The 12,336-nt window shown below is 31.7% G+C and overlaps 1 protein-coding gene across 1 annotated transcript; it reads right to left on the reverse strand.

The window, feature by feature from the left end:
• Window positions 1-4,434: 4,434 nt before the first annotated feature.
• LOC124831530 (light-harvesting complex-like protein OHP2, chloroplastic) lies at window positions 4,435-5,919 on the reverse strand. The gene is made up of 2 exons (XM_047305547.2): window positions 5,383-5,919; window positions 4,435-4,703 (listed from the first exon to the last, which is right to left on the reverse strand). Exons 1-2 carry the CDS (start codon window positions 5,823-5,825, stop codon window positions 4,589-4,591), a joined length of 558 nt encoding a protein of 185 aa, XP_047161503.2. The 5' UTR covers window positions 5,826-5,919; the 3' UTR covers window positions 4,435-4,588.
• Window positions 5,920-12,336: the final 6,417 nt, after the last annotated feature.

Genomic DNA, 12,336 nt, shown 5'->3' on the forward strand with positions numbered 1-12,336 from the left:
TCTCACAAGTACACCTGGGCGCTGAGTGTTAACAACGTTGGCCCATGATCAAACTTAGTTGTATATAAGGACTTGAACGTCCTAGAAGGAGTATCTTTTGACAAAAGGGACCCAAATTCAGACTTTGGAGCTCTTCTTTACGGTTTCTAGGGTTTTTCTATCTCTTTCATTCCATTGTTCATCTAGTTTCTCCATGACAATGGGGAACTAAATTCATTTGTTGTTGGGGAAGATGTAACCTTTAAACTCTCATGTATTTGAATTTATTCTGATTTATATATGCTTCTTTCATTAATTGTTAGGGTTATTCCTCTTTGCTCTATGCTTGTTATGTTTAACTCATTCATGGCATGATTATTGGTTTTCTTTGATATGGACACATACGGAGAAACCTAGATCTAGGAAATTTCTCCCATGGGAACTATTGCCTAGACATAGGGATAGAACGCTTGGTTGTCTTAAGCTTTCGTTCGTAATGCAAAATTAATTATAAGGGATACAAGACATTGTGATCTAGTAATTAAGGATAAGTTTTCTTCGCCGAGACATCGGGTTGTAAGTAATTTAGAAAGTGATATTAATATTTATTAAAGATGAAGAATTCATATATACATAAGAGTGATTAGGTGAAATGTAAACCCCAACAACATCTTCATCTCACAGTTTCAAACTCATCATTCACTTTTGTGTTTCTCTTCAATTGATCAAAATTGCATTCATATTTACTTTTCTTGTTGTTACATTTACAAACCCTAAATTGTTCTTCAAAAGTCTTAATTAGTTAAGTAATTACATGATTGTGTAGTGTTGTGAGTCTTTTGGGATACGATACTTGGTCTTACCATTTTATATTACTTGATACGATTCGGTACACTTGCCGAGGTCTTAACAGTTATCTTATAAAATGGCCTTAAAAATTTACACTTCATCTTAGCTCTTTTTCACTCATCAATTGTTAGACAATGTTTAAATTTTTTGTCACATATAGTGAAACTTCCAAAAACATAACAATACTTAAGGCCACTTTCAAGCATTAAAGTATTGGAATTCCATTCAATATTCAATGGGTATAAATGTTATTTTCATGCTTTTGATTTCACATATTCAATTCTTTCTCTAATTTTTTTTCCAAAACAATTTCAACCACTATTAAACCCCTTAAACTATCAAAATTAAGATATGAGTACAACACCTTACATGGAAAAATACACCATCACATAATAACTTATTTCGTAAACTTAATTATCACCCAAAATTTGTTTCATAGGATCATTAGAACTAAACATTGTTTAAAGTTATAGAAAATATTTTCATGTCAATTCTCCACCTAGTCAAACACTTTATTTGTTAAATCATGAGTCATACATGATGGAGGTTCCATTTAAAAAATAGAATTTTACTATTCAGTTTCCAATATTTTCAACAAAATATATTGTGAAACAAATATATCCATCTTAAGTACAAGCAATACAACAATCTAACGTTAAACAAATTCAATTACAACATTAAATACAAGCAATCCAACAATCTAACGTTAAACAAATTCAATTATAACATTGATGCATTCATGTTTCAAGTTCTCCTTCATTTCACTATAACTCGGTTCAAACTTGTACAACCTATGACTTAACTAAGTTAGACTTGTTTTGATTCATAATAAACAAAAAAATAATCCATTCCATTCGAACCATAACGAGCTAAATTTTCTCTCAAGTTATAATTCATTTTGACATGTCTAATCTTGATACAAAGAAGTTACAATAATGCATATATGGACTTTATGGAGCCTAACCATGTTTAAACAATTTAAACTTGGAATATCCACCAAACAAAAGTATTAAAACAAGGAGTGATACTCCCTCCACCACCTCATATTCTCCCTACATCTCCCCATTTTTTTTTTAAATTTCAAATTTATCTTTTTTACTTTTTACTTTTACCAATTTTACTTTTTATTTTTTAAAACCCTAATCCCAATTCCCTCTCACTTTCACTTTTCTTTTCACTCTCAAAAACAAGCCCCCCACACCCCCACTGTCACTTTCTCTCTTTTTCTTAATTTTCGTTAACACAACATTTTCCATTTCCGTTTCTTTTTTCTTTCTTCTCTCGGTTGGTGCATGGTGCGTCGTTCCACTATACATTCAATAAAATACTTCCTATTCGCATCGTTATAATTGTTTAATTGCACGTGATATTGTACAATGGAACATCAGTCATCATCAGAGCCAGAGACATTGAAACCGTGCTCGTGTAGTTGCAATCATTTATAACAAGGAGCTTTTAGGTAGTGCAACAATTGGTGTAATCAAAACATGTTATAATAATAATATTAACGTAAGTGATTACAAGAAACTAGGTAGTAGTAGCAGCATTGTTGTGTTCCTCATTTTAAGGGATCACATGGAGACCCATGTGGGGGAGGAATTTAGACTTTTCCAAACACAACCACTAAAAACTCAACTAAGAGATATTTATTTTATATCTTAATTAAGTACAGATTGTTGATTATTGAGATGATGTTATATGGGGAGAAGAAAGAAAGAAGAAGAAAAACTGAAGTGACATAATGGGGGTGAGGGGCTTGCTGTTGAGAGTGAAAGAGAAAGTGAGAGTGAGAGGAGATTGGGATTAGGGTTTTAAAAAATAAAAAGTAAAATTAATAAAAGTAAAAAGTAAAAAGAGTAAATTTAAAATTTAAAAACAATTAGAGAAGTATAGGGAGAAGATTGAGTAGTGAAGGTAACATCACTCTAAAACAAGTTAGGAGAATATCTCGTCACTAGCGGGAGTTACTCCCTCCACCACCACACACTTCTTCCTATACCTCCTCGTTCCTTTTTTTCCCTTCAATAATATTTAAACAGATATAAATATGCGTTCTATTCTTAAAGGGATGTGATTTGTGTACGGATATCAACATTCGTTGAAGCACAAACGGATGTCCATATCCGTTTACGGATGTTGAAATCCGTTTGTGAGTTTGCATCAGAGAGTTGCTTGCGGGATAGGAGAAGAGTGGATGGAGAGGGAGAAGAAGTTGTTTGCAGGACAGGAGAAGAGTGGAGGGAGAGGGAGAAGAAGTTGTTCTTGTGTCTTCTGCAGGGATGTTAAATATAGATACCAGTATTTTATAAAATTGATTTTTATTTTTGGCACAAAGGAAATCGAAACATCCTGAAGCAGAAAGCTAATTGGGAATATGAAGCAAAGCAAGAAGTGAAGGAAGGAAGGGACTTTGGCGAAAAACATGCGTATACAATTATTGAAAAAAAACAGAGAGAGAAAGAGCACCTTAGTTCGCTTACACTTGTTGGCGTTTGAAATTCAAGGTTTGTGCCAATTGTTGCTGTTGTTTCTCCTTTTCTTCCTCGTTCTTTAACTTGACTTGGGTCTTTTGAATTTGAGGAGATGGTAGACCATAGTAAAACAAATTTTTGTTTCTTTTTGTTCTTCTCTGCTTTTGTTTTCTTTCTTTTTTTTCTTTTCTTTGATTTCCGTTCCAGAGTAGGTACTACAAATTTGTTAATATGTTTTTATCTACTATCATTTTTCTTATTTCAAGTGCTACCACACATGACTCTGTTTTTATATTATTAATTTATCTCATAAATTGAAAATAAATCATTTCCTGTGGTAAAATAATAACAAAAACTCATTATTTAATTCAGTTTTAGAATTGTAAATTTTCAAACCTTCTTCAATCCAAAATCAGAGTTCGTAAGACAAAATTGTAACTAATATTTAGAGTTTTAAAAAAGATAAATAAAATTAAATTAATGTAAAATACTTTTGGAATAAAAAAATAATGAAAAGGTGTAGGGAACATTTAGGATGGTGGATGGAGCAACTCTCAATCACTAGCCATAACGTTGGAATATGGAAAAGGCCATTTCAAAGGGCCCATACGAATAAAAGTCCATTACCAGATAGTATAAATTGGTGATGATTTCAAGTTATGTATACTCCATTTTACTTTCATCAAAATATTTTATTAGACACATCCATTATCTAAATTTGTAGATACAGGAAACAAGAAAAGGTTGGTGGAAAAGGAGGAAGAAAATCTCATTGGAAACTTGATAGTCTCACAAGAAGTCATCTCAATCTTATAAGAAAAATAAACAAAAACTTTATATTTCCAATAAAACGAGATAGAAACGTTTCACAATGTCACTTTACAAAACAACATATTATCAGAGTTGTGACAATGACAATTCATAGGAAATTATCCACTTCAAACTTCTGATATTAGACATATTTTCAACACAGGTTTCAAGCTGGTAAAACCGACTACCTTTCCAAGCTATTCCTCAAGAGAATAGCTTATTAGTTACCATGTAATCTATCACAACCTTACATATTCTATCAGTATCAGTGTCACTATAAAACTGCAATGCTCTTTAAATTTTTCGATCTCTAGGGAGTCCAGCATAATGGGAAAAGGAACATCAAATTCTTGAGATTCATCAATATGAAGAGAAAGCTTGTTTTGTACAAATGAATTACAAAACAAATTACTCAACATAGTTTACACCAGCGACAGGAACAAGAAAGTATTGACAGTATTTCATATTGAGGTATTCATTCATTCCAAATCTACTATCCCAAAATTCGAAAGAAGGATCTTTATTTGATCAACAAAGTCTGAGCCTGTTGCATACTCTGTAAGCAATCCTACTGCAAAACCAAACATTGCCCATCTGTACAAATGAAATTTCTGATTAGTAAGTTAAAATACAACAGAACTTGCATAACAATGCTGATACAATTTAAGTGTGACAGGTATTCATAAATAGAATGACAAGTATTAAACACAAGTAGCTGAGATGATGCTTTGAATCTAATATCTAAGATTTCAACTAATCATGCATGCAGACAAGCTAATTGCATCTATTTGTTTTCAGCTTGACACAAAAAAACTACTATCTGCATAAAACTTTATGTTTCCAATAGATTGTGATAGGAATCTTTAATCATCTTACCAGTTGTGAATCTTCTCACAATTTATATAAAAGGAAAAACTGTAAGGAGAAAATTGTAAACTTCGGCATCTGAAAATGTAAGTGTTTCTGTTTCCATTGCAAAGAACTGTGAAGCTTTTGCAGAACAATGAATTGCATACCCTGAATTACGCCTATTGGGTATCCTCAAAATTTAATTTTTTGGTAATTAAATTAGGCCAAGATAAAAAGAAAGAAAACATTTTGAGCAAACCCTCTTGAATTTGATGAACAGAAGAACACATTAATAAAAAAGGAAGAAATAAACCAATTAGATGGTAACAATTAACCAATTGTGCCATAAAGAAAATGCAATTAACATAAACCCCACATATAGAAAAGATCCAATTTTATTCTGTGGCAATAGCAGAGCAATTACCTTCCATTGTTAATCTCATTTTTCCCTATGAAACCAAAGAAAGGACCCTGATTTGCTTCTTCAAGCTTCTTCTGTTTGAAGTATTCCTGCAACTCCTTAGCCATTTGCCTCTGAAACTCTAATGTAATGACATTCTTACCATCCCCAACAACAGAACTAGCAGGCTTCTGTGGTGGAGGCACCACTGAAGGGGGTGATGGAGGAGTCTGAGAAGGAAGTGCTGGCTTCTGAAGCTGAGGAGGAACACTTGTTGATGATGGTTCTCTTATCTGGGGTGCCACTGGCCTTCTCACAGGCCCTTCAGCCTGAGAGCTCCTTATAGTGACACTGTGAGGCTTGGAAGAAGAAAACCTGAAAGAATAGGATGAAGTTGAGGAAGAACATGATGGAGAAGAGGAACAAGTTGGGATTTTGATGCATGGGATTGAAGATGCCAGAGACATTTTTTGTTTATTTTTGTTTTTTCTTTCTCCTGATGCTAACTAACTGTGCAAAGATTTTTACCTTATTTTATTCTGGATTAGCCATTTTCTTCTATTGGGTTGTACTTTGTGGTATCTTATCAGAATCAGAGAAGATGTGTGTGGATAAGGTGTGACCAAGTTTCCAAGAGAAAGAGGCTCAAAGTGAGTGGAGTTGTAAGTGTCTTAACCACTAAAAGCTGACCAAGAATGTCGTTTTTTACTTCATCAGGGTCAGTCATCTGGCATCATCAACCACTGAATTTTGTCTGATTTTGGTGTACAAAACACAAAGGATAATAGAGACTTACCTTCCTAAGAATATGCCACCACTGCCCTGGATTGTTTTGCTTGAAACCTCCTAGCTTTATAATCCAATATTTTAGAATTTAAATTAATTCTGCTCAAATTAATAATTAAAATAAGAGTTTATTATGATTTTTATTTCTAAATTATTATAAAATATTATGTTTTCTTCTTAAGTTAAATTATAAAGTATTTTATCTTATAAAAATCATGCAAAAACATTCTTTTCAGTAAATTGGATGTAAATATTATATTATAATTTACTGTAAAATTATTTTATCATATTACAAACACTTCACATTTCATTTAATGAATAAACACTTTACATTACTTTTATTTATAAAGTACAGAAATTAAATATTTAATTTAAAATCAAGAAATACGCGTTTTTATAATAATTTGAAGATGAAAGCATATTTAGTCATTAAAATAAAATTTATATTTTTATATAAAGTTTAATTTATTTCTTTCGTAATGATATTATCATGAAAAGATGAAAAAAATCTTTAAAATGCATTAAAGAAATCGCCATTATCATTTATTGTAAAAATTTAAAAGAATATGCATTCAAAAATAAATTTGTATTCAAGAATCCATTACATATCAAATATAAAAAATATGGCGAAGTATAATGCTAAAATAATGTGATAAAAGTTAGAAACCATAAGATAAAAGTTAGAAATGGGTGCTAGAATTTAAAAAGAAATATATATTATTTAAAAATGTTACTTTTTAAAAAATAATATTCTCAAAAAAATACGGTAAGATGAAACAATTTTTTTTAACAAATAAAAGAAGTTCGAAATTAGTTGAAATAACGTGTAGTGCTTTTAGTGTATGGAAAAAATAAAACTAGTTTATAAAGAATTATTGAATAAGGAATAATTTTGAGATGATAAAAAGAGATTGGAGTTTTGAAAAATGAAAACACATAAATCATGAGAGAAAGTACCATGTAAAATTATGGGAAATGATATTTTAACAACATTTTTTAACAACATTTCGACTCCACTTACGTGTCGCGTTCTGATTCGTCCATGTGGAAAAAATTAAAATAACTTTAAATGACATGGAAATGCAAGGTTTGAGGTTGCAGAAGTTTTCATTTCGCGGCTTTCATTTTTTTAAGAGTTTCAAACCTTGCAGATCTCATTTGGGAGAGAGAACCCACGAGAGAGAGAGAGAACGCCCCCCCCCCCCCCCTACCCACCCACAAACCTCCCTTGACCACAACCGACCGTTCACTGACAAAGGACCATTCACCGAACTGCCGCTGTTCACCGGGGTTGTGTCCGCCGTCGTTCTGCCCGAAGGTTCCGCCATTTCGAAGCATCATTCAACGCCGAAACCACCATTGACATGGGTTTTAAAGCTTCTCGTCGTTTGTTTTTTCTACAACCTCCGTTTGGAAGCACTCTCGTAGGTGAAAACCACCATTGAAGACGAAAAAACATAGTTTGTAAGTTTCCATGGTTCGTTTTGATTTTCTTTTCTTGTTGTTGTTCGGTGATTTTCACTTATTTTAAATATTTGAATTTTTTTATCATTTCGGGATTGTTGTATTTTTTGGGTGCAAAGTTACAAAAATTTTACACGCGAAATACTTTTAATTGTTATGCAGGTGATCTCAATGAAACATACTTTGTAGGAAATGTTGATGAAGATTCTCGCCAAGTAGTAAAATACACTTATGAGTTCTTGGAGAAGGAAATATTCATTGGTATATATCCATTTGATATCAATTATAGCAGTCATAAATTTCTTGCTTGTTATGTCTGATGTGTATCATAAATTTTCTTATTCATAAATAAAAACTACATATGATCTTAAAATTGTTGATTTGGCTATTCTCTTAAATCCCAAATTTTAAGGTAATAAAGCACCTTGTCATTAACATAATAAATTAGGACATAAGAACATGTTGAGTAAGTAGTGAATCATACCATATGAGCTACTCGATATGTTGTAGATAAGCATGTATTGAAACTATTAATACTTGATTTTATGGATGACCATACAAGTATGCATTTTGCATTCGGATTATATTGTGCTTATTTGGTTTGAAATACTTTTATAATTAAAATGTATATATATTCACTTCAAATTGAAGCTTAAGTGAAGAGGAAGAAAAGGAAATATCAAAAAGTTTGAGGCACGATGGGAGCCACAAAGTTGATTCTGACTGCATAGCTGCTTCTTGGGAAGAAGAGCAGAAGACCTAGTGTTGTTTAAGGTAACACACACAACCTTTCATTATATTGTATCTCTAACACATTCTTTGTAAACCATTTTCCAAATTATAAACAAGTGAACTGAATATTGAAATGCATAAGTAAATTTTGTGATTTCTAATAAATTTGTTAATATTTTCTTTATGTTGTTTACATTTGATAATGTGTGTGTAGGTATCAGGTAGAAGAAGCAAAAATCCGAGCTTGAGTAAACCTCCAAAGTGCTAAAGCAGAGGCCAGGTCAAGAAAGCTCGAGGTATTTCATTGTCATTGATAAACTATACTTTGTGTAACAAATTTGTACAGTTTCTTGCACAATAAAAGAAATAGGCAGAAAAAAGGAATGTGATATAAAATTAATGGATAATAAAAAAGGATGAAGAGAAAAAAATACTATAAAAAGTGCTTAATTAATAAATAACTAGTATGAAAATGATATTCTAAGCCATAGATGTACTACTACCATAATATAAGTAGTATGAAAAAGGTATCTTAAGCCATAGTTGTAATAGCCGTAATTGTTGAATGCTAAACCAAATGAGTTTAATTCCACTCCTCCTAAATTTATTATTAGTAGTACATGTTAAACTTCAATCTCAACATAAAGTCCAATTAAACTTTTTACGGTTAATATTAATCATATTTTCTCTGCATATAAACTGAACAAAATCTGATTTTAGCTTTATAAAGGTATTTCTAGAATGTAGTTTTCCAAACTTCTAAACCAAAGCATTTAGTTTTGTGTTTTTATATGATATTTGTTAATTGTTTGTGTTTAAAGGTTATTATGTGGCACCTGCTGTCTGATATCATGTCATGTGAGACTCTCAATTTTTTAATCTAAAAAAGATGTTATTTATTTGTCCTAAATAGAATGTTAGAGATTAAACATCATTTTATTTATTGGAGGGATAAGAATGAAAAATACACTCAAAAATTTCGAAATGAAAGCTACATTTGTTATAACTTTACACGTGTTCATTGTGGTTAATGTTTATCCTATATCACGTATAATTATATAATTATGTTTTGAATAACATTACCCTTAGGTAGTTACCACATGGATTGAATTATAATGTTATAGGGAGATTAATGAAGAAGCACATGAGCAAAGAAGCACATGAACAAACTTTATCGGCTGTTGTTACATGGATTAATGAAGAAGCACATGAGCAAACTTTATCTACTGTTGTTACATGCACGATATTGGCAACTACAGGACCTCGACGATCCTGTGTTCTTCCTACTCTATACAAGGTGATTGCTTCACTCATTAAATATTTTAAAATTCATGTTTGCAAAGGTCAAATTTCATCAACAGTGCTCAAAGTTGAAGATTTATCCAATATTGCAGAAGGTATTTGTTGGAAGTTGGTCTACTGCTTCAACAACAATGAAGAATGAAACAGGCAGAAGCCATTTTCATGTTCAAGGATGTGCCTACCTGTTGCATGTAGATGTTTGTTATGTAATTGTTAATGAAAGACAATGATATGTTATTGTTTTTTTTTATCATTTTTTATGTGAATGTTGTATGAATTTAAACTTGCAAGTTTGGTTTTGTCACCATTTTGTGACATCAAACTCAACGTACAACACCCGGGTAACAAAATTTCCAAGGTTGTTGAATTGGATTGATATCAATATCGGGAGAAGTTCATCAGAAGTGCTTTGGCTAAGGCATCGGTGAGTTGTTGGTGATTTGATGAATGTGTTGGTGCCATGTATTTTATATTTGGTGTTTTATGTAATGAAATTTGTTAATGACATTGCAGGTTGTTGTTGATGTTGGTGTGTCCAAAGAAGAGCTTTGTTATGGTATGGTGACAGACGTTGTTTAGAAATATAGTGTTCCAATTAACAAACAAAATAAAGGAGTTAAGGAGAAATTAATTTGTGTTGTAGAAGAACAAACACGGGTTATTTCGGACATGCAAAGTAATATTCATGATTTAAGAGAGTTGGTTGAAGCAAAAAATGAAGATAAGGGTGAAGATTTTATGGAGGAACCGTTTTGGGGAAGTGAAGATCCTTGTCAAAGCACAATGTACCATCGTATGAAGGCTGAACCACGAAGACAAATTAAGAGTCATGCAAAAAGAACTCCATTTACTGTAGATGGTAGAAGAAAAAAATGAGTAGTTCAAAAAATTGTTGTAGAATAGGAAATGTAAATGTTAGTTAATATGATGATGTTTGGTATCCTGTTGAAAAATTTAGTTGATTTTGAAAACATTGGTAAAATATTATGAAGGTCATAATGTGACTTAAGGTGTATGTTATTGTTGATGATAGAGCAAGGTTGTTGAAATGACGTTTGTATGGACATGATACATACTTATTTGAACTTTTGTCCGGATGGTGGATTTGAAACATGTTTTGTTGAGCTTAGAGAATGGTTGTTGAAATGAATAGATTGTCGATTTGGTACTTCATTTTTTAAGACCGCAATTGATTACAAAGGCATTAAATTGGATTAAATTATTCGTGATACAACATCGTTGCATGACCAAGGAACAATATTTAGTAAAACTCATGGTGCAAAAACAACAAAGGTAGAAAAGGCAAAAAAAGTGGGTACTTCAAGCAAAGATTTTGTACAAGGAGGTCAACTACGAAGATGACACTCACTTTGGAGTGCCTAATTCATTTCTAATCATTTTTTTCAACTTAAAACTGATGCAGAACAAATTCCTATGCCATTTATATAGAGTTGCATGGCCAAGGAACAATATTTAATAAAACTCATGCTGCAAAAACAACAATGGTACCAAAGGAAAAATAAGTGGGTACTTGAGACAAATATTTTGCACAAGGAGATCAACTACGAAGATGACACTCACTTTGGAGTGCCTAATTCATTTCTAATCATCTTTTCAACTTAAAACTGATGTGGAACCAATTACTATACCATTTATGTAGAGTTGCATGGCCAAGGAACAATATTTATTAAAACTCATGCTGCATAAACAACAATGGTAGCAAAGACAAAATAAGTGGGTACTTCAGGCAAAGATTTTGCACAGGGAGGTGAACTATGAAGATGACACTCATTTTGGAGTGCCTAATTTATATCTAATCATTTTTGCAACTTAAAACTGATGTGGAACCAATTACTATGCCATTTATATAGAGTTTCATGGCCAAGGAACAATATTTATTAAAACTCATGGTGCAGAAACAACAATGGTAGCAAAGGCAAAATAAGTGGGTACTTCAGGCAAAGATTTTGCACAGGGAGGTGAACTATGAAGATGACACTCATTTTGGAGTGCCTAATTTATATCTAATCATTTTTGCAACTTAAAACTGACGTGGAATCAATTATTATTTTAGGCAAAGGTTTATTCTTCAAACTTAATGGACATCCAACTCATGTTAATGCATTTATTGACACTTAACCCAATTTATTTTCATCATTTTTTTCTACATAAAACCTGTGCATAAAAGATTTCATAAATATTCACATCCAAATTTAGTGGAGATTGCAATACAAACATTTAAAACATTGATCATTTTGATCTTCAAATTTCATGAACAATAAATGTAACCACTCATTTTCTTTCAACATTTTTAACAACAAATATGTACATTCAGTCCTCATTAATACATATCGAAAAAGTTCTAAACAAACAATTAATAAAGTTGCAAAAATACTTATTCAACAACATCTACTTAATGCCTAAATCCTGCAACACTTCATCCCTGCGCACATTGTGCACATCCAAAATCTAATCACAAACATATTTCTCCCTAACTTGTTACAGTTCCTCCTACAAAGAAAAAAATGCACAACATATCAATAGAATGCACAATATCAATCAAAGCTCCAAAACATTATCATTTTTAAAATGTGATCCATCACTGCCAAACCAAACATAATACAACACCATAGTAAAATTAACCCAACAACAACTCAAAAAACCAAACATAATACAAAACCATAGTCTAAATAA

Source organism: Vigna umbellata, chromosome 4 (assembly GCF_029865625.1).
Source record: "Vigna umbellata cultivar VRB3 chromosome 4, Vumbellata_1.0, whole genome shotgun sequence".
Classification (NCBI taxonomy): domain Eukaryota; kingdom Viridiplantae; phylum Streptophyta; class Magnoliopsida; order Fabales; family Fabaceae; genus Vigna; species Vigna umbellata.

What these genes read in the sequence shown, in the direction of transcription:
- LOC124831530 (XM_047305547.2), bottom strand. Translation starts at nt 5,825, where the DNA reads ATGTCTCTGGCATCTTCAATCCCATGCATCAAAATCCCAACTTGTTCC. An exon ending in AATGAGATTAACAATGGAAG is followed by an intron (nt 4,704 to 5,382) that starts GTAATTGCTCTG and finishes TCATTTGTACAG; the next exon opens with ATGGGCAATGTTTGGTTTTG.